Source organism: Gymnoscopelus microlampas (genome assembly GCF_963454915.1).
Source record: "Gymnoscopelus microlampas genome assembly, chromosome: 22".
Taxonomy (NCBI): domain Eukaryota; kingdom Metazoa; phylum Chordata; class Actinopteri; order Myctophiformes; family Myctophidae; genus Gymnoscopelus; species Gymnoscopelus microlampas.
In genome coordinates, this window is record NC_139959.1 from 13,934,713 (window position 1) to 13,957,034 (window position 22,322).

The 22,322-nt window shown below is 44.5% G+C and overlaps 1 protein-coding gene across 1 annotated transcript in view; it reads right to left on the reverse strand.

Moving 5' to 3' along the window:
* Window positions 1–633: 633 nt before the first annotated feature.
* The window catches only part of LOC311038526 (brefeldin A-inhibited guanine nucleotide-exchange protein 1-like), a gene marked incomplete at its 3' end in the record, with an annotated part of 42,112 nt that continues 20,423 nt past the window's right edge, over window positions 634–22,322 (reverse strand). The window contains exons 2-7 of the mRNA XM_084048100.1: window positions 12,472–12,502; window positions 9,831–9,987; window positions 8,236–8,382; window positions 4,655–4,834; window positions 1,014–1,338; window positions 634–791 (exon numbers count right to left, since the gene is read on the reverse strand). Of these exons, the coding sequence (XP_083904226.1) occupies window positions 634–791; window positions 1,014–1,338; window positions 4,655–4,834; window positions 8,236–8,382; window positions 9,831–9,987; window positions 12,472–12,502 (998 nt within the window). The remainder of the gene's footprint in view (window positions 792–1,013; window positions 1,339–4,654; window positions 4,835–8,235; window positions 8,383–9,830; window positions 9,988–12,471; window positions 12,503–22,322) is intronic.

Consider the following 22,322-nt stretch of genomic DNA (forward strand, 5'->3'; position numbering starts at 1 on the left):
AATTTCAAGAAAATTGTAGTAAGGCACTATCACTGAAACCCATTTGTACTTCATCGTACAATGGTGTTTGTGAAAATATCTGATCTACAAGCTCCCAATGGGTCACAAAGCTAGAGCTCTTCACAAAAATGGTCCAAAATGACTAACCCAAACCTTAATGGACCCGTAACATTTGTTCTGCGACCTGATTGGTTCCGAGATAGTTTTCAAAGTCTACAAGTTCACTGCGATGTTGTGAACTTGTAGATTGCCTATTTTCTCTGAATGTTTGCCCCAGAATAGGGTTGCTTGGACATTGGGTCCTCTCTGCAGTGGAAAAGGAAAAGAAGCATGTAGAGTCGAGTAGTGCCAGTACCATGCAGTAGGATACTCCCAATAGGGAACTTTAGGGATCTCTGAGGTGTTTGTGACCTTTCCTATCTTTACCGTTTTCCCAGCAGGAAAAGCACTGAGCTATTTATGGGAGCAGTGTCCCTGAGTGCTATTTTATTGTTCTATTTTATGTTTCCTATGATCAATAAAGTGATATTACCATTGCTTCATGTAAGGAAAGCGATAAGGCAAGAAATATACCATGCAAACACAAATAGAAATGTGATGAGACTTGGAGTTCACTGGAACCATTAGAAATCATCACTGAAATTGCTGTGAAAATTGCCTCACACCTCCTGCTACAGTGTTGACAACCTCTTGCAGAATACTCTGGACAATCTCCTGGGCTTTCTCTTCATAGTTTGGAGTCTGTTCTTCCTCGTCGTCCCGTGGCTCCTCGCGCTGCTGCGCTGCTGCATCTGGACAGGAACACACACTTGTTGGAGACAAACTTGCATACACTCAAGACTAAAACCTGCATATCACTATCAATGGAATTGTCTTTTTGGCTCTCTTCTATCGCTTGTTCAATGTGTTACTTGTATTGACTTTATTGAATTTATTAGGATCCCCATTAGCTGATGAATAACCTCAGATAATATATATTGCGCTCCAGTGGTCCATTACTGCTGAAGCCTTACTTTGTGCCGCTGCGGTGCCCTGGTCCGCCTCCGTCTGCTCGTTCTCCACCGGGCGGAAGACGGAGCCGTTCTCCGGGTCAGGATTCTCGTCGGCGGGGCCCGACTCGCCCTGGTCCTCCTGCTCCCCGGACACAGCCCTGCTGCTGCCCTCGGGGGCGGGGGTGGACGGGGTGGATGGAATGGTGGCAGTGGGTGTGACAACGGGCCCGTTGGCCTCCTGGACCGGGCCCTTGTCCTGGTCATGGATGTGGGTCTGGAGCTGGGGGGAATCGGGCTCCGTGTGCTGCCGATGTCTCTCTCTCTCCAGCTGCTTTGCTTCTTGCAGCTGTCCAGAAACACACACGCACAAAACCATACACACATTGAGCATGCAAACAGCCACACAAAAAGAAAAAATCACAACTCAGCGCATGTATTCACAGATAACAGGCACACACACAGACACACCCACAGAGACAGAGAGAGGTTGGTTAAGACAATATAAACAAGGCTCATCATACCAATTCCAAGCTTCAACAGCCTACCAACATTCCCTGAGGGCTCACAGAGCCCAAAGCACAGCCACAACGCCTCCAGGTGTCATCGGGTGGCTTTGGGACTGCGAAACAGAAAAAAAGGCTCCTCCGGGCCTCCTTAAATATCAGGAGTGTGTCAGGATGGATTGTTTTATGAATGAGCACTCATTGTGAAGTTGGACATGCTACCGAGCGAGTGGTGAGACAAGCTGTGTGGAATCGATTCATGCTCTCTTACGTGAACCCAACCTATTTCCGTGTGTTGGGGGGGCGTGAGTTATTTTTGATGGGAAATGGCTCATACAGCATGTCTGATGCGTCATGCTTGCTGCTTATTATGTGGAGCGCCGGACAGTGATGCTATTTTGGAGTTCAGTGTTCCTAAGTTGCTGGATCGGTATCCAGACGTACAGTGGGTACATGGTCACTGGCAAAATTATAAAGATAATAATGCCAGCACTTCTTTATTTTAAAGTAAGACGGGTTAAAGGACAGTGGGATGCGTTTCGGTTCTATGCCTTCATCAGCGTAATGAACTGGCAAAATTATAACATGTAGTAGTTTTGCTTGCTACTTTATAGAAGGTGAAAAAATAAAGGCTAATATTTGGGTTACAAGAGAAACTATTTGGGAACCGTTGCTTTAGTGTGGATCTCTGCAAAGAGAAAACAGTATGTAGAAGTGGACGCAAGACATTCATTATGCCGTTCATAGCTGCAACATCAACCATTACGGAACTTCCAAAAGAAAGAGCAAACATTAATTGCAAGCAGTTAAGGTCAATTATATCTATTTTTATATTTCTCAGCCAAGCTCAACTAATTACAGCCCACGGTGCAGTTTCAATCCAAGTGCATTTGTAGGTTCGTCCATGGAAAATAAATAAAACCATTAAAAAGATGGAAACAACCAAGCCACTAAAGAGATATGAAAAGCATGTTTCAATTAAAGAGGCAGGCCACAGATGGAAATATAAACAGCACTAAAAAACAATGGTGATGGATGGTAATCCTTAACTCTGCTGCAGATTAGCTGCTAAATAAATAACCATACCTAATCTTATAAATCTGCCGAGCACAGGGAGGCTGACGATCAATGTGATTATGTTTCAGCAGAGGTGGTCTATTATAACAACTTAAGCCCTATTAAACCATTTTCAAAAATAGCAAATCTACAAGCTCAAAACACCTTGTGATGCAAGACACTCTGAGCTTGTAGATCTTCAATTTTTTAATTAGTTTTGACAATTTATTTGACCTATAATGACAAGCCCAAAATAGGGACACAGGGGTTAAAGTCGTTAACTTAACTCCCTTTCCCATCGTCTCCCTGGCCGCAGTTCATAACATTATGCCTTTCTTGACATTTCTCCACAAAAATCTATCTTTTTACTATATTTTGCCAAAGCAGTCAAAACTGTATGTCACATGATCCACCATACACAAACTGCTTTTATGAAATCTATTTGTCTCGGTCGATTTAAATGTAAACATCTAAAATTCAATGACGCAGCGGTCCAAGCAAAACAATTAGTATCGAACAAGGGCGACGGTAACTCGGCCAGACACGCGCAGCTACACTTGAGGGGACAGCCGTGTCGGAGCCAACAGAATAAGCTCATTATTTAAATGCCACGTCAGTGTACGCAGAGGGCTGAGACTGAGGGATGAGAGGAGGGGGGGGGGCAGTGGGGAGGAGTAAAAGGCTGTGTGTCTGTGGGACTGCACCACGCCGAGGCAGGAGGTGACAACATATCTACACACCATCACAACACAAAGTGCATCACCCTGTGTGGAACGACCTAACGCTATGCGGGCAGCGACAACGCAAGTCTGTTCCTATCTCTGCCTCAATGTCTGCCTTGTCTTTCCATCTCTGTCGCTGTCTGTTTCTTTCTTACTATAATGTCTTTCTCAGTCTCACTCAGTCTGACTCAGTCAGCACCAGCCTGTCACTGCTTTGAAATAAGTATTTTGGGTTCACTGGATACAACAAACAAACAATGACAACAGTAAATTGACAAAACTGAGAGGCACGGCTGCCGTAAAACAAACACACACACACACACACACACACACACGCACACAAACATATACACACACACGCACAAACTCAAAGCGCCCGCAAGTGAATGACAAAGTAAAATGTGAATTCGGTGCAAGGGAAGCAAGATGATTTGTAGGCAAGTCAACGAAGGCCACAACAAGCACGGTGGAACCACATGGCATACTGGCTCCAGAGCTGGAGCGCAGGAGGAAACACATGAGTGGATGGGTGGATGAATTAAGCCTGATGCAACACACGCGCGCGCACGCACACACGCAGGAGAGAGTTCAGAATTTAGATCAGGCAAGTCACGGCAGTCCTGTGCGCTTTACCTGGCGGTCACGCTTTCTGGAGGCCAGAGACCAAGATAGCTTGTGATTTGTAAGCTATGTGTCCAAGGGGTGACAGGGAGGGGGGAGGGAGGCACGTGAGGGAGGAGGGGGGGGGGGAAGTGTCAGTTGAAAAGAAAAAAAGATGACATTAGAGCAAGCTTGTTTTGAATGCAGCACCTTAACCACTTATGCCCTATATGCTTCTACAAGCTCACAACGTGTCGCATCATGATGTGTTGTGAGCTTGTAGATCTGCTATTTTTGCCATTTCTTTTCTTTTCTTCTTTTTTCTTTTATAAAAACGTACATTTTTGGAGCCATAATGATATGCCCAAAATATTGACGCCAGGTTGAAAGTGATTAAAAACCTCTCTGGAACACAAAGCCAATGTTATAACTTAACTACCCATTCCTGAACAGTGGTATGAGTGAACCACCAAGCAAAACAGAAAATCCACCGCACACTGTAGTGTACAGGCTCATTGTGTCCTAAAATAATGCCACTTGTTTTGTCAAAACAACCCTTTATAGTGTTACTTTGCAACTGAAACCCAATAGAATTGTCGAGTCAAGATTTTGTACACTCAGTTTACAGATTGCTTCACTGGCTATACATTGCTTTTCCCAAGCGATATATAGAGTAGTATAATGAGACCCAAGTGTAGCATTGGCCCTTTGTTTCCCCGTATGCCTGTGTGTGCATCTGTGTGTGTCTGTACACAGTACTGAAGTAAGTGTGAGGACATACTGCTTGGTTCTCCATGCGGGCGAAGATGACATTGAGCATCTGTGTGAGCGTGGCCTTGGCCGTGGTCTGGTTGATGAGGTTCTTGCTGGCCAAGTAGATGTTGTAACATGTCCGCACTGCCTGGAGGACGGTGCCCTCATGGATCTCTATGTGCTGGGACGTCACAGCGGTCAGCAGAGCCTAAGAGAGAGGATCAATTGTGACAGCATGGGGCATGAATAGCGGTAATCAATACATTTTATTTTCTCCCCAATTTAGTCGTTATGTCAATGAATTCCTCCCCACACACATTTGTGTGTTGTCACTGCTGTTGTATCCTGCCGACTCGCCTGCCAGCCAGGAGCGCTCACCGCCCAATACTCCCTGCTGACAGGTGCTGCCCCAGCCCGTGGGCGAATGGGAGACAAATATCACCCTCCCCGCATGGCTCCACTCCCCTGGACATGGGCCAATAGTGTTTGTTTATACGATCGACGATGCACCGCGGTGGATTCGACAATACTACCTGTATAGTTCAATCAGGAAAATGCTGTTTTTATGGTATGAATGGTTCAGATAGCAATGTCCCCCTGTGTTATGTTGCAGAATGTGTGACAGATACAAACTGACCTAGCAGAAACAACGTAACCCTGCTGAGGTCATCTACGTACGTTAAAGGAATAGTTCACCCAAGAAATTAATTTATTTCTATCGTTTACCTACCCGGTGTTTTTGTGTCTTTGACTCGCACAGAGTTTTAGTTTAGTTTTTTTAACGGTGAATCCAGAATCAAAAAATTAAGAAAAAACTCAAACACAGCAGCGAAACTATATAAAAAAATCACACCCTGTGTGAAGGAAGCGGTGCCTTTGGGGCGGGGCTTAACTCATTTCAGTTCGTCCCTATTGGTGGTCTGAGTCCACTTACCAAATTTGTACTTGGTAGCATGCTGCAAACTGGAATGATGGCTGTTTAAAGCCCAGCCAATGGGCAGACAGAGGGGGCGGGGCGTAACTAATTACAGTTCGTCCCTATTGGTGGTTTTAGTCCATGTACAAAATGTGTACTCCGTAGCATGCTGCGAACTTGAGTTATGGCTGTTTAAAGGCCAGCCAATGGGAAGACAGAGGGGGCGGGGCTTCAGCAATTCGTGCTCGTCCCTATTGGTGGTCTAAGTCCACATACCAAATTTGGACTTGGTGGCATGCTGCAAACTGGAGTTATAGCTGTTTAAAATCCCGTGCTCATCCCATGCTCATACGGGCGGACGGACATAACATACGCTGGGGGTCCCTGGACCACTCTTTTATAACTTCAGCAATTCATGCTCGTCCCTATTGGTGGTCTAAGTCCACATACCAAATGTGGCCTTGGTGGCATGCTGCAAACTGGAGTTATAGCTGTTTAAAATCCCGTGCTCATCCCGTGCTCATACGGGCGGACGGACATAACATACGCTGGGGGTCCCTGGACCCCTCTTTGATAACCAGTAGCACGTGTGGCCAATGAGAGGAGAGATGGCATAGGCAATCTCCAAGTCCGTGTGTGTGTGTGTGTGTGTGTGTGTGTGCGTGTGTTTGTATGTGTTGCTTCTTTGCCGTGCTCATCCCGTGCTCAAACAAACGGACGGACGGACACGCAGACAGAGTCAAACGTAGAGCGGTTGGCACCGCTAAAAAAAATCCGTCCATGAAGTCCAAAACGCAGCTCCTATTATCATTCAGATTCTGTTCTTTCATTTCATCTGTTCATTCATTTGGGGGGGGGTTTCCTTAGCAACGCGAGATCCGACAATCAGGGACGTTGACGTCACTGCATGTTACACTCACAGCATTGTGAGGATGGAGTATTTCTCTGTAAGATCGCTAGTTAAACATGTTTTTCTAAAAAGGATCCCTGGCCTAAATAAGCCTTAAAACATTATGATTGCCCTCTATAGCTAAAATTAATAACAGCTTGAATATTTTCTTTATTTTAGAAATAGTTCATTTTTTACTCAAGTGGGACAACGCCCGTCGCAAGTTGATGATGTCATTTGTCTATGTGGTCCAGTGATAAACAATCGTACTTAACCTAAACATAACAAAAAAATCACACCCTGTGTGAAGGAAGCGGTGCCTTTGGGGCGGGCCTTAACTCATTTCAGTTCGTCCCATTGGTGGCCTGAGTCCACTTACCAAATTTGTACTTGGTAGCATGCTGCAAACTGGAATGATGGCTGTTTCAAGCCCAGCCAATGGGCAGACAGAGGGGGCGGGGCTTAAGTAATGACAGTTAGTCCCTATTGCTGGCTTTAGTCCATGTACAAAATTTGTACTCCATAGCATGCTGCGATCTTGAGTTATGGCTGTTTGAAGGCCAGCCAATGGGAAGACAGAGGGGGCGGGGCTTGAGCAATTCATGCCTGTCCTTATTGGTGGTCTAAGTCCACATACCAAATGTGGACTTGCTGGCATGCTGCAAAGTGGAGTTATAGCTCTTTAAAATCCCGTGCTCATCCCGTGCTCATACGGGCGCTGGGGGTCCCTGGACCCCTCTTTCATAACTTCGTCAATGCATGCTCGTGCCTATTGGTGGTCTAAGTCCACATACCAAATGTGGACTTGGTGGCATGCTGCAAACTGGAGTTATAGCTGTTTAAAATCCCGTGCTCATCCCGTGCTCATACGGGGGCAGGGGGTCCCTGGACCCCTCATTGAGAACTTCAGCAATTCATGCTCGTCCCTATTGGTGGTCTAAGTCCACATACCAAATGTGGAGTTGCTGGCATGCTGGAAACTGGAGTTATAGCTGTTTAAAATCCTGTGCTCATCCCGTGCTCGGACATAACATACGTTAGGGGTCCCTGGACCCCTCTTTGATAACCAGTGGTACGTGTGGGCAATGAGAGGAGAGATGACATAGGCAGTGTCCACGTGCGTGTGTGTGTGTCTGTGTGTGCGCGTGTGTTTGTATGTGTTTCTTCTTTGCCGTGCTCATCCCAGGCTCATACGACGGACGGACGGACGGACGGACGGACGGACGGACGGACGGACGGAGTCAAAGCCACGTATAGAGCGGTTGGCACCGCTAAAAACAACTTGATACTTCCCAAGGTTAATATGAGCATCAATTCAATATTTTAAATGTTTTTATTAGCATGTATTCCATAGGGCTGGACCACACATGGACAAATGTCATCATCAACTTGCGACAGGCATTGTCCTGATGAACTATTTCTAAAACAAAGAACATATTGAAGGTGTTTTTAATTTGTCATTTTAGTCATAGAGGGCGATCCTTTTAAAACTACAGTGATTGCATACAGACTTGTGGCTTCTACAGGAGCATGTAGCATTATTTTACAACCAGGATCCTAGTGGTATTGTACAGTACATTGAATTGTTAAGACATTATGGCTGGTAATGAAATCCCTTATGTTGGAATGGAATGTGACGTGTACTTCCGGCACCTCACTGCTATACTCTATACGGTTCACTTAGTGACTGCGGTGTCAATGGTAGATGCTGGATAACCATATAAATAATTTATACACTGTACGTATAATGAATCGCTATCCCTCCAGACAGACACACATGTGCGAGAGGGAAGAGTTGGCACACCTTGATGATCTGTAGTTGTACGCCTTCATCAGTCTGTGGTCCCTGGAAACAGGCGCAGATGGTCTCTATGATTCGGTCGATCAGCTTCTTGCCAGGGGCTGTGTTGTCCGGGGCACTGCCTGTCAGGTGACCGTACGCAATCAGCTTCTACACACACACAAACACACACACACACACACACACACAGAAACAACGTGATGTATAACATGACATGGTGGCCACTTTGTTCAGATAGTCATGATGACTTGCACTCTGCTAAATTCAGCTTTAACGGAATTCAGAAATTACTGATGATGAAGCATTCAAACATGAACTACACTGCTCATTATACAACAGGTAGTTCCGAACAAGCAATCTGATTGGTTGAAATAGCTTTCTAGCCGTGCTTCAAACCAGCATCATAGCACGGGCCTAATCACATTAATAAATCACTCCGCAGTGCAGTCCAGTCATGAGTCCAGTCCGCACCTGATTAGACCATTATATGGCACAGCTGTGCTGTGAAGTCACTCTGTCCCACGGTAGGAAAACAAACAGACAGTAGCCTGACCCACCGCCGCCACCGGAGAACAAACAGCTATGCAAAATGGTTATATGGTTATAAATATCCTCCTGTGTAAAGTAAAATGACTCCCATTTCGTTAACAGTCCAGTAGGCTATATGCTCCGTCGTACGACCGTGTCACGCGGCCAAAATAGCCGATCTACAAGTTCACAACGCGTCGCCATCGCGACGCGTTGTCAGCTTGTAGATCAGTTATTTTGGCCGCGTGACACGGTCGTACGACGGAGCATATAGCCTACTGGAATTCATTCCACTGCGCAAGCATTGATAGCTCAGCTGTGTTGATGAGACGGTGCCTCAAACTCAAAGCACTGCTACAGGGACTATTTAATGTCTCTCAGTCAAAAACTCTTCTCTTTACAGGGAAACGGACAATAGCGAAACATTTTTATTATTAATTGCCCCACAATATGAATACATTTGGATGTGTTTTGTTGGTAACTGTTGTATAATCGCAATATTACACTCGAGGGTGTGCTTTACCTTACATTATTGGCACTTCAGTGATGCTGGCGGAACTCGGCTGGCGCCTCGTTCCTGACCGCATCACTGTCGTGCCAATAATGACGGTAAAGCACACCCTCTCGTGTAATATTGCTTAACTCATATACTGCCTAGAACGACTAAAACGACTTCTGTCCATAAGCCATGCCTGCCAAGAACGACTAAAACGACTTTTTAAAAAAAATTAAAAAATTAAAAATATTTTTTTTTTTTTTTTTTTTTTTGACCCAAAGACCAAGGAGATATGATTTTTCGAAGATATAGACTCCCATCCACTTCCTTGTTAACTTAAAACTTAAAAATTCTGTATCTCGGCTCCTGAGTACTTTTTTTTTTCAATGAAAAATCTTGGCGGTGTTCAAACAGGCCAGAAATAATTCTGGCAGTGAATGAGTTAAGTGCGACATGGCCAACATTGGATTACAGGCATTAACAGACTGTGGAGAGCACAGTAAATACAACTTAATGTCTCATCCAAACACAAACACACACTTTGGTTTCGTTCCCAGCCCCCCCGACCACTGACCTGTAAACAGTCAAGTGAGGTGATGACGATGCGCGGACATTTGGACTGACACGCCAGCTCGAACGGCAGGAAGTATTTGTCGGCTTCGATGAAGTTGGTCTTCGATTTGATTGGCGGTAAAGTGCTGGAGCCCGATTTGCCATCTCCCGGGGGCGGACTGAGACGGAAGAACATACAAAGAGAGAGGGAGAGTGTCTGATAAAAAAAAACTGATCACAGGGTCTGTTCCGTCAACCAGCGTCCCCCGATTGACATGCAGGCACAGCGAGCGGACGCATGTTAAAGAACCACGTTTGGTGTTCACTACCACTTCAGCTTGTACTGATCTCATGTCGAGCAAAGCGCTGAGCCTTTGCGTGCTAAGATATTGGGAAAAAAAAGACAAGAAAAATGCAGATCCTGCTTTTCCATCCCTCTGATGATGTGAATACATGCTAATCTCAGGGGAATATGTAAACACACATATATTTCTTATTACATTGTATTCAGTATAGTGACTGAATGGGCTGGAAATTCATCTCTCTGGCTTGGCAGAGGAGGCAATGCTGTAGGCTTCATATTCAACGACTATGCCTCGTTTTTGTTTTTCGCTGAGCGAGCATCTACCAGCCATGGGCTCATAACTGTGCCATTAATCAAATGCTGAAACTATATTTCTCTGTTCTTTCGCTCTGGAGGTGTAGATGTAAAGGATGGCAGTGGTTCGTGTTGCTTAAGCATCCCCCAGCAGCCATGGTGGTACCACACCCAGACTGCACTGTGCACATAGTAGAGGAGGAGGGAGATGGACACAGAGAGAGGGGGCATGGTACCAGGGGGGGTTTATTTGTTTATGTCTTGGCAGAGTAAAAGGATGACTTCAGCTCGTTTAGAGGGATGACCGCGCAGACAGAGAGGAGAGCAGAGGAGAGGAGAAAAGGAAACATAAAAAAGCCAATAATAGATCAGATTAAAAACACAGGCATTATCTGGATGCTCTCCAGTCTGGACATGTGTTCTTCAGTGCCGTCCCCGCCATTTGATTTTCCTATCTTCTTTCCAAGATATTTTCAGGAATTATTTCCTGTATTGGCAGGAGAAACAGGGTGAGCAGGGGGGTGACATTCAGTAAATGGTCTTGCTGGCTGGGAATCCAACCGGGTACTCGGTGATCAGAGCATTGCGGCCATCCATGTGATATGCACCCTAACCATTCGGCTAGCAGGTCACACCAATCTTCCTTTTTTCTTTTACAATGACATCACAGCAGAGCAGTGATTCAGCTAAGGCCATCAACTCTACAGTATTGGCTTGACTCAGTCTCTCCTATTGTGTAGCGCGTCTGCAGGGAGCCGTTACCCTGCTCCTGTAGTTTATTTCTGGACTCAGCCAGCCTGCCCCCACCCCTAGAACCAGCCCAACCTCTGCTTTATACTGCTGCTTATATTAATAATATGGACATTAAGTGTACTTCTTCAGTCATTCAGCTACGGAGGTGGCGATGGCTCCTCAGAGGTAAAGTCTTTCTTAGAGCTAAAGTATAAGCTAAGCTGGCAGTGTGGATTTTGTCCAGTATAGGTAAAGCTGCGATAAAAAGAATGTTCTGGTTCTAAAGTGGTGCATGGACTTGTGTTGAGGCAGTAGTAGTCTAGTCAGATGGGTGATAGAAAATTAACAGCATGGGACAATGAAAAGGCACAGATACTGGTCAGACATTTATGATGTCTATATTTATCAGAAAACCCTCAACCACCACGGACCCAGGGGGCTTCTTCAAGACAACATTGGTCTCTGAAACATGCCGATGTGGTTTTTCTGTTTATGTGCAAATCAGAGGAAAGGAATGTGAATGGAGAGAGACAGAGAGATAACAAGAGAGGGAAAGAAAGACAGAGAGAGAAGCTGGCAGCAGCGAGGAAGGGGTAGAGGAGTGGCAATCATGCTGCATTTCATTCCAAGGCCTGCGCTACTTGGCAGCCGGGGCACCCGCAGCGCATACAAATACACGCACGCACGCATGCACACCCACACACACACACACACACACACACACACACACACACACACACACACACTCTTTCAAACAGGACTTGGGCATCAGGCAGGGGTTTGTGGAGGAACCCATTAACAAGGAGGCAAGGGGCAAACACAAAAACACACTACAGACAGCACAGAGACAAACCCCTTCACTGAACACAAGAATGACCCACAGTGATTGAGAGAGAGGGAGGGCTGCTTGCCTTGAATCTTACAGGGCCTGAACAAGCAGAAACAGGCAGACAAACCCATTTAAATGACCACCTGATTTTCCTTTTTCTCCCCAATTCTTTCTTACAATTATTTAATTTTCCTCCCACTAGTCATTATGCCAAATCCCAATTCACCACTAATATAGTCCGTATCACTGTTGACCCCTACTGGTTGGTCTTGGGGCGGGTGTGTAAAACACGTGTCTCCTCCGAAACACGTGACGTCACGTCACCAGCTGCTTCTTGTCACCTGACAGTGAGGAGTTCACACTGGGAGGGCGTAATGCGTGTTGAGGAACACGCTATCCATCTCAGTACCGCACTCTGCTGAACAGGCAACCCAACTAACCTGTAGGAGTTGCAAATGCACAGACAGAGAGGGATCTTGTTTTAAATAATTAAAATCAGCTTACCTTAATCTTTCTGATTCTTCTTTGATTTCCTCTGAAATAGGAAGGAGAGGGAGAGAGAGAGAGAGGGTGTGAGATGTTAGTCAAGGATCAGCCTAGGGGAGAGTAAATTCTGCCCATGTTTTACTAAGCTAATAACACAACTGGGAATAGCAGCATAGGGCTACAGTTTATGAGGCCCTCGGCAGCACAGAGGATTTGTCTCTTTGACAAAGACCTGGTTCCTGCTGAGCAAGTGCTGTCTGACATGTTTACATGCATCTGAGAAGACAGCTATTACAAAAAATATATATACATCTCCCTCAAAGCTGAGCATGCAGCTGTGCTCTCAAGAGGTCAGGCTCAAACAGGAGTAGTGTAACGTGCATGTCATATACGCTCACTTGCTTGCTTCTTCACACACTTTGCATGACATAAAAGGTGATATGGAGTGAAACATTTGTGTAAACATCAGAGTGTGCATATTTTGTGAACCTGATGGTTGCCATCAAAGTGACACACTTGGTGATGTTTCTTTCCCCAGAGAGAAAGGAGCCAGATCAATGTGGTAACACACTGACCAGTAGTAACAGTTTACACACACACACACACACACACAGTAGAAACACAGTTTACCACTCTCCCAGTGCGGTAGTGTGCATGTGAGCCAGCACAATGTTAGTGTTTATTACACTGATCCGCTGACATGAAGGACGCGCGCGCGCACACACACACACACACACACACACACCCACACACACGCACACGCAGGTGTCTGGATGAGCTGGACTCGGTGTGCTAATAGCTTCCATGGACATACATACATGCACACACACATGAAATCATACACAAACACATTATGGGCATCCCACAAGTATGGAGAGGACATTGCTTTCTTTTAAAGACCCTTTTAAATTGATAATTAAACCTTTTATAGAGGTACTTTACTGGGTGTTTTAATTGTGGTGTATATTTATGTATTGTCTTGAATGTATGCATTGACCTGAGCAAAACAATTTCCCCTTATGGATAATAAAGGCATCTAATCTAATTTAAGGCAAGGGTCTGTGACCATCTCTGAGCAATGACATAGAGGAGCAGAAGAAAGAAGAGACTGAGAGATAACGTTATAGTGAGAGATAGAGAGAGGTGAGATAATGGTGAAACAAAGAGGCTCAACTGATGCTACAAAGTCATTCAGTATTATTCTTACATAGACAACGATGCCTAGCAACAGAAACAGCAACAGTCGAATAGCAACAGCTTTCAGCTTTGTGTTGAATTAAAAATACTTTGTACAAAGGTATGTTCTCTGCAAAAAAAATGTAATAAAAGACTGGAAGGTCATCATAAACATATGTTCATCTTAATAGTATCAAGGAAGACATTGTTTCTGTGAATGATGGCGCAGTGGTATCGGTGGAAACACGCCAGAGAATTTTCGCACACACGACGCACATACGCGCACTTTTAGATCCAGTCCTATTTTAAAAGTCTGCGTATGGTGTAGCCTGTATCATTGATAATCACTTGGATCTAAACAAACGAGCTGTACGCACCACGCATACGCTCGCTTTGAAAAGTCTGGTGTAGATCGGCCGTATAGTACATGCTCACCACTGCGCATGATTGGTCTAGGGTTCGACTCCAGTCCACCACGGTGCTTTGTCACTTTGTTACACACAAGGAAGTCAATTAGGTTTGGTTGATTTGATTTACACACACAGTATAATATCACACATAGCCAACCTGTGTCCCTGTGGATCTGACATGCAATCTAAGGACATTTCATGATGCCAGCTTTCCATCTAAACCAAATTCAATGGGAATGTGACCCAATGGCCCCTTCATCCAAGTCCTGTCTATCTCTCTGTTCCTGACATGTCTGCAGCCTGCTTGTGTGAGTGTGAGTGTGTGTGCGTGTGCGCTGTGGAAAAAAATCAGTGTGTGGTGCTGATGGCCGTGGAGCAAGAGGCCATGAATGAGTCAGTCAGTCGTGATTAGGCTACAAGAGGAAAAGCAAATCTAAAAGTTGCCAACCCTATAGTCTCGCGTGGCCAGACTGTTGCCTCTTTTTTCAAATGTTTCCGGTCATACAGTCTGGGACACGGGAGCTCTGATCATGATTAAAATATAAAGCGGTTGTGAAGCCTCCTCCCCACTTCCGTTGCGTCGTTACAGTCACGCAAATTTATCCTAATATAAATCAAAATCATCTAAGCATATATAGCTTGCTGCTTAGCAGAAATGGAAATTTAAAAATAAAATGTCAAGATTTTCGTGAACGGAAGTGCCAGCTGTGCTAGTTACCGTAGACATCAGAGTGCTGGACCCGAACAGGGTGTTCTCAAGCAAAAAAACGAGAAAGAAAGCAGTAAGCCACAGAATCGATGTGTGGTGTATGGCCTTTTCTCTGCTGTTGATGAATCACTGTTTGAACAGAGGTCTAGCATTCAATCTCATACTTGTCACACACCGTAAACTCCTCAGTGTTAATTTAACCCTGATAGCATCCATTTTTACTCTCGGTGCTAAATGAACACTGAGGATTTTACTCTCCAGTAAGCAGTCAGTGGTCGGAATGTAGCCAGAATGTGGGCGGAACCGAAAGCGTTGTTGTGAAAGTGCGATGCACTGACCAGCCGCCTGTTCAGAATTGGATTCATGTAAAATTATCTGCAAGGTACACACCCAGTCACCAAATACATTCAAATGAGTGTGTGTAAACAGGACGCCAATTTGTTTGGTGGTGTATAATAAAGGGGTGTTGATGAAGAATTGTCACCCCTGGGGATATAAACACTGAAACCATGGTAACGGTGGGTGGGGTGGTGAGATAGAAAAATACTTATTAGAAATAGAAACCCCTGTGATCTAAGCAACGAGGCCCCGCAAATGACAACACTGGCATAATGGATCAACCTGCTATTGGTTTCAAGCCAAACAAGCTGAATTTATGATCACAATCGAGTGACACTAATGCACACATGCATTCAGTTATGTGCACGTACACGATGACACACATGCACATACTACAATGACAGACATAAAAAGCTAACAGACTCTTGCATGTGCACAAACATTTAGCTGTTCATGTATATCTCATTTTCACTAACTCAACCTTGACATTGATTTTGTCTGCCAGACAGCACAATAAACGAACCAGCAATTCTCTTTCCCACCAGTATTCACCATGCAGCCTACGGGGAGTGGGAGAGAAACACCAAATGTCTTCCACAGCCGTTTTAGGTAGAGATTTTTCTGCAGCCTACAATTTGCCCTAAAATGGTACATTACTGCTAGCACTTTGACCACTTATTTGACCAAGAAGACTGCTCATTCCCTGCCTCTGCTCCTGTGCTGAGAGTGCTGTGCTAGGTGTAGAGAGTGCTGTTGACCTTGAAAAGACTGTCCTATTGAATACTGGGACCCCCAGAATAATAAAAGAAGAAGCAGAAGCAATGGACAGGGAAGGAGTGGAATGGTGTCGCCCTCCTCTATAAAAGGACAATTTGTGTGGTTACCATAATGAGGTGCCCCTGCTGCTCTGCAGGCTTAATCATTAGTCTTTCTCGAGAGTTCATAGAATGAAGCAGGCCGATCATGCTGTTTCTATGGCTGGTTCTCTGAGAGACAGGAAAAAAAGTGTCTACAGACACTGACAAAACAGCTCCATCTGCCCTAAAGCAGAATCTCTCCCAAAGAGCCGGAGATGACTACTGTAGATAGAAGTTGCTGTGCCGGGCCTTCGAGCAGTTTAGAGCAAACACACTGCTCTGTTTACAGGCCTGGAGCATGCTCCCCCAGCTCAACAACATTAATATCTGGCCCCATCCAGGGCTAACCAAGGCCCCTAATGTGGGGGGCCTACATAAGAAACCCATTATGTTGACCAGATACATTAGGAGGGGGCCATACGGCTCTCTGAGGAGCTATAGCGCTAACCAGACCCCGAGACAAAGCAAGCCTTTGTGGCTTCCATAATGTATGAGAGCAGCCAACAGAAACCTGACTCACCACTTCTTAAAGCGGCAGCAGTTTTCATCATGTTCAACTTCAAGGTGCGCTGTCCTCTTCCCCGTGGCTCTATCGTTTGACCCCAATCCCCACAGTGAATTACACTAACTTATAGGACACAAAGGGAGCATTACTCTACATTAAAGTCAGAGTATGAAAATTCACCCTTGGGGACAGCCATTATGTGCAGACATATCACTTTTCTTTTGCCTTCAAGAGGTGTGGTCCCTTGGCATACGTTTGGCATCAGTGGCATGTATGGCAGTTTATGCAACAGCTGTCTGGGATTGTGGAACGGCAGCATCTGTCGCACCGCGACCCGTAACTCAGAGATGACAAATGTAACCAAATGGACCATTAAGCATGATTTATTGCGTAACGAAAATAGCCGATACAGTACAAGCTCACAATACGTTGCAACTTTTAGATCTGCTGGAAAATAGGTGGAGTGCAATGTGGTAATTTGATCGAGCTGATACTGATCATCCTATTTATCACTTCAGATACCCATTGTACCCGTTGTCAGAGTACCCGTTGTTCCTGTCTGTCAGTCACACACACACAGACTGACAGACAGGAACAACTAGACCTATATGGAGTATCTGTCCGTCTGTCAATTTTATGCCGATATGGAGTTCCATATCAGCCATGCCCGAATATGGAGTCCGGGCCAGTCTATGACGTCAGTCATGTTGATGACATATACAGTATGGGGATGTGGGGATTTATGATATAGTTTTGGGACAACCGCCGATCACCCTCAGCGCATCAGTCTATGGTTCATTCAAGACTAGACTTGAAAAGACAAAAAAAAAACTATTTTGATTCACTTGCAATGGGTACCAGTGAAATACAGAATTGATTTTAAAATCTTACTTTTTGTTTTTAAAGTCCTACATGGATTATCGCCACCATTTCACTGATGAATCATGATCTGAACTTCACTTTGTCTCCCCAGAGAGTCAGTTACAGTAGATCATCCTCTCAACAACACCCCTGTCTCAGTTACTACCTAAAAACGTCTCAAAACCAAAAAAGTGACCCACATTAAATCTTGCCAGTTGCCTCACCACTGACATTTAAAGACCCTCCTCTTCTCTTATTTTTTATTCAGTCCGAGATTGCCCTGTGGTTTCTGATTGTCAAGTCTACATTCATTTAAGTTAATTTAATATATTTTAATGTCTGCTTACAGCATAATGAATTTGTTTGTTTCATTCAGTTTCTTTTAAGAGACAATTCATCACATTGGGTGGTACTGACACTGATTAGATCAATTCTGGTCTAGTTCCATCATGGACTAAAATGCCAACCAAGCCCTCTATACACCACCTAACTAAACCATAGGCTGCTTCTGCAGGCAACAGGGGGGAAATAGCGAAACTAGCGGCCATTCATATGAACTGTCACTTCCTATATGGTTTCAATTTAAAAAACGGATGCTTGCCTAAATAACTAAACTCAGTTCAGTTATTTAAGCATGGGCCTTCGTCGCTCTTATTTACATTCAACGAGCTCCCATATACCTAGGGGTTTGCCGTCCAATTCAAAAGCCATCTAAAGTTGTGCCTCAGCTGGACATAAGATCATTCTAATCATTTCTCCACTCTCCTCTCGACTGACTGCAGCCACATGGCCTGGATACAAGCAAGGGCAGTGAGGGAGATTCCTGAGAGCTAGCAAGATTACAAAGCACAAAGAGTGAGTGACATGTATGAATGCACATGGACATGCACATCACATGCGCGCACACGCACACACACACACACACACACACACACACACACACAGTTCCCCACTGTAAATTATAGTGTTCGTCTACAGTGCCCCGTCCTTGCAATTGAGAACTCTGCTCACTGCTATTGGAATGCAGCATTCATCTAACATCTTAACACAGTGCCTCTATCTCAGGTTAGAACCCTAACCTGAGATGGTTTCTACTAGATTGAGGAGGTTACAAAGTAGATTTGTGTTAGATTCAGGTTCAAAGGAAAATTATCGCTTATCCATGAATCACTGATCATTCGATAAGGTGAACCAACTATTGATTAATGAAATTACTTGAAATCTGCAAACTGTGAGCATCTGTGTGCAAACATGTGCAGGTGTGAGCAATACATGCTGTAGCGGAGCAGCTAAGTGCTACGATCTTTCAATTTATGATAAAAGCGTGAAAATTGGCATGAGCAGTCTCCACGGGTCACTTGACAAGAAAATTGTCCGAGGCAGTTGTAATTTCAAGATGGCGGCCATTTTTCAAGATGGCCGACACCTTAGTGGGCAGTTAAGTGATATGATGGTTTATTTGGTGATACAAGCATGAAAATTGGCATGAGCAGTCTCTGTGGGTCACTTGACAATAGACCACCCACAGCTACTTGGATTTCCAAGATGGCGGCCATTTTTCAAGATGGCCAACACTTTAGTGGAGCAATTAAGTTATATAATGGTTTATTTGGTGATACAAGCATGAAAATTGGCATGAGCAGTCTCTGTGGGTCACTTGACAATAGGCCACCCACAGCTACTTGAAATTTCAAGATGGCGGCCATTTGTCAAGATGGCCAACACTTTAGTGGAGCAATTAAGTTATATAATGGTTTATTTGTTGATACAGGCATTACAATTGGCATGAGCAGTTTCTAAGGGTTGCTTGACAAGAAAACACTCACATCCACTTGAAATTTCTATTTTCAAGATGGCCGCCCCCTGGATCCTCAAAAGATACATTTTCTCATAGAAATGTATGTTTTTTTTCATTAAGGACAATTATACGATTATTGTTATTATGCTAAAGAACAACTTTTAACACATCACAATACAGTTGTGTTGATTTGTTGATCATAGATAGATTAGATAAGAGTGAATATCCGCACTACCAGGGCACACTGGTGATATATCACTGCTGTTAAACTCAGAGTGGGGTTCAATGTCAGCTAATTGAAAGTTAGTACCCCAAATGCTGTCTAATTTACCCCAAAACAATTAGATAGCCGCACCTGAATTGACAGGTTGTGCCAGCGCGGGAGAGCCGAGCCAAGGTTAATGGGGTTTTAGTTAACCGGATGGTGTACAGATCGCACAGGATTTAAATGGCATTGGATGAACGATCGGACTAGGTGTAGGGTTAAGGCACGAACTTAGTTGTATCCCATACATCAAAGTGCTTGGTAAAAGGTGGTAAAAGGATAAACCCTCGGCCTCTGCCTATGCTGCAGACATGGCAGAAGCCATCATAACAGTTGAGAAAACTAACTGGGACAGATGTTTCATTTGTCAGCAGGTCACCAAGGAAAAACTCATTCAGCCGAGTTCATTCAACAGAGAGCACGATCGTACTGGTTATGATACCATTGCAAGAAATGTTCCATTATTTCATAAGATCAATGCTCTACCTATCTTACTTAGTCTAACCCGACTAGATGAAGGTGATGGCATAGAAAGCACATTGACAAGAAACAGAGCAAAATATAATTTAAGCTGTAAACTTAGGTTCAACATCACAGAGCTGGAAAGGGCCCAAAAGAGAGCATCTACATCTTGATCTCTTTGCCAGAACGCAAAGACATTATGCCTTGGTCCCACCAACTCAAGCAGCTCTCAAAGAGCATGCCAAACGTGCTTCTTATGAGGCTGGATACGTGTGGGGACAGGCATTGAAGCGACATCCACAAATGCCGAGCCATCTGACTGGGGATGGGTGGAACAGGACGAGAAGTGGAAAGTCTTCTGGACTCCACTTCCACCTATTGCGGAGAGTTGTTGGGAGTTGACCAAATGTGGGTGCACCAAGGCATGTACTGGAAGGTGTACAGTAAGTGCTTCAGATATGGACTCAGTTGCACATGCCTATATAGTTGCCCCTGCTAGAACCTATTTGCATGTTTATTTTGCCAGAGTTATTCCCCGTTGTCCTCTGTGTTTTCAAGTGTAAGCCTATGGCTCGGCTTCCCCTCGCCACATCAGTGCATCATGTTTTACTTTGTCACCAGTCTATTAGTGTGTAATTTTCAGTTGTTACTTTGTAACATTGCTTCCACTGCCTTCCACTGCCATACGTAACGGTGAAGCATATTTTCAGTTTAGTTCCTTAGTATAGTTTGTCATGGTTCCGTGGCTACTGCCATTCAGTATTAGCCATTGCTCAATTATAATTTTGGAGCACTGTCCGTTCAGCACCACAACTGTGCTAATCAGCACCACAACTGTGCTCATTTATTAGTCATATTTTTTGTTTCCCCATTTCTTAGTATTTATTTGACACATGTAATGGCTGTTAGTTAAAAAATAAAAAATAAATCCGCCCTTGTGACTGTTACCTTGTCGTGGTAAGGGAGCTTGTGTACCTCAGTGAACCCTGAGAGCTATGCCGGTGGGAGGCAACTCCTGACAGGTTTTACCAAACTGGACTGGTCGTGGGCGAGTAGTCAGACAAAACACAGTCAAACAACCTCTCTTGACAGAGCTTTTTGAGGAACCCAATACATTTCTATGAGAAAAGGTAAAGATCCACATGGCGGGCGGCAGTCATCTTGAAATTTCAAGCGGTGGTTGTGGGGTTTCTTGTCAAATGACCTTTTGAGACGGCTCATGGCAATTTTCATGCTTGTATCTTAAGCTTAACTGCTCCACTAAGGTGGTGGCCATCTTGAAATTTCAAGTAGCTGTGGGTGGCTTATTGTCAAGTGACCCACAGAGACTGCTCATGCCAATGTTCATGCTTGTATCACCAAATGAACCATTATATAACTTAAATGCTCCACTAAAGTGTTGGCCATCTTGAAAAATGGCCGCCATGTTGAAATGTGAAGTAGCTGTGGGTGGCCTATTGTCAAGTGACCCACAGAGACTATTCATGCCAATTTTTATGCTTGTATCACCAAATAAACCATCATATCACTTAACTGCTCACTAAGGTATCGGCCATCTTGAAAAATGGCCGCCATCTTGAAATTACATCTGCCTCGGACAATTTTCTTGTCAAGTGACCCATGGAGACTGCTCATGCCAATTTTCACGCTTTTATCATCAAATGAAAGATTCTGCCAATAAAAAGCATTTAGCCGCTCCACTACTGTGCCCTATAATGAAACAGCGATCCCACAAGAGAAGGCCTGTTGCTCTGACTGATACCAGGATGAACTCAAGGACTATATTACAAACAGAGGCTCAGCTGGCAAAGGAATGCAGACACAGCACAGGTGTGTAGAGTGCTTGGTAGAATACCAGTTATTTTTTTACAAAGGGCTTATGGCTAATCTACGCAATCAAATTTACACATGAAGTTCATGAACGGCATTAAATGCCGATCATGGATTGAATACCAGCTACAAAATAGCTATGTCTGTCAGCGTCTTATTACACTAATGTTCAGCTATAGCAAGCTAAAGTAGAATACAAGCAGGCAAGGCAAGTACCGGTAACTGGGACAGGAGTAGCCTAGAGGTTAGAGAACCGTGCTTGTGTGACTGTGAATCTTGTTCAAATTCCTGGACTGTCACTGTACAGGGAAACCTTGAACAGGGACAAATTACACTCCCCCTGCCCTGAACAACTACAACCTTTATACTCCACATTCAGTACGGATGCGGACGGGGCCTCAACCTCCGTACTCTGCGTACATTTTGATCCGACGTCTGCATGTTGCCTGGAAGCTTACAGAGGCAGATTTACGGAGCAATACCAGAGGAACTGTAGTATAGACACAATGGTACACAGCGAAGAAGACATTGTAGGTAAATCTTTCCATGAAAGAATATGTTTTTCAGCGGATATATTAGTTAGATTGAGAGCTAACATAAAGTACAGAGCCGAGTCTGTGAACAATGACGCTTGCATTCAGAACAGTATGCAGTATG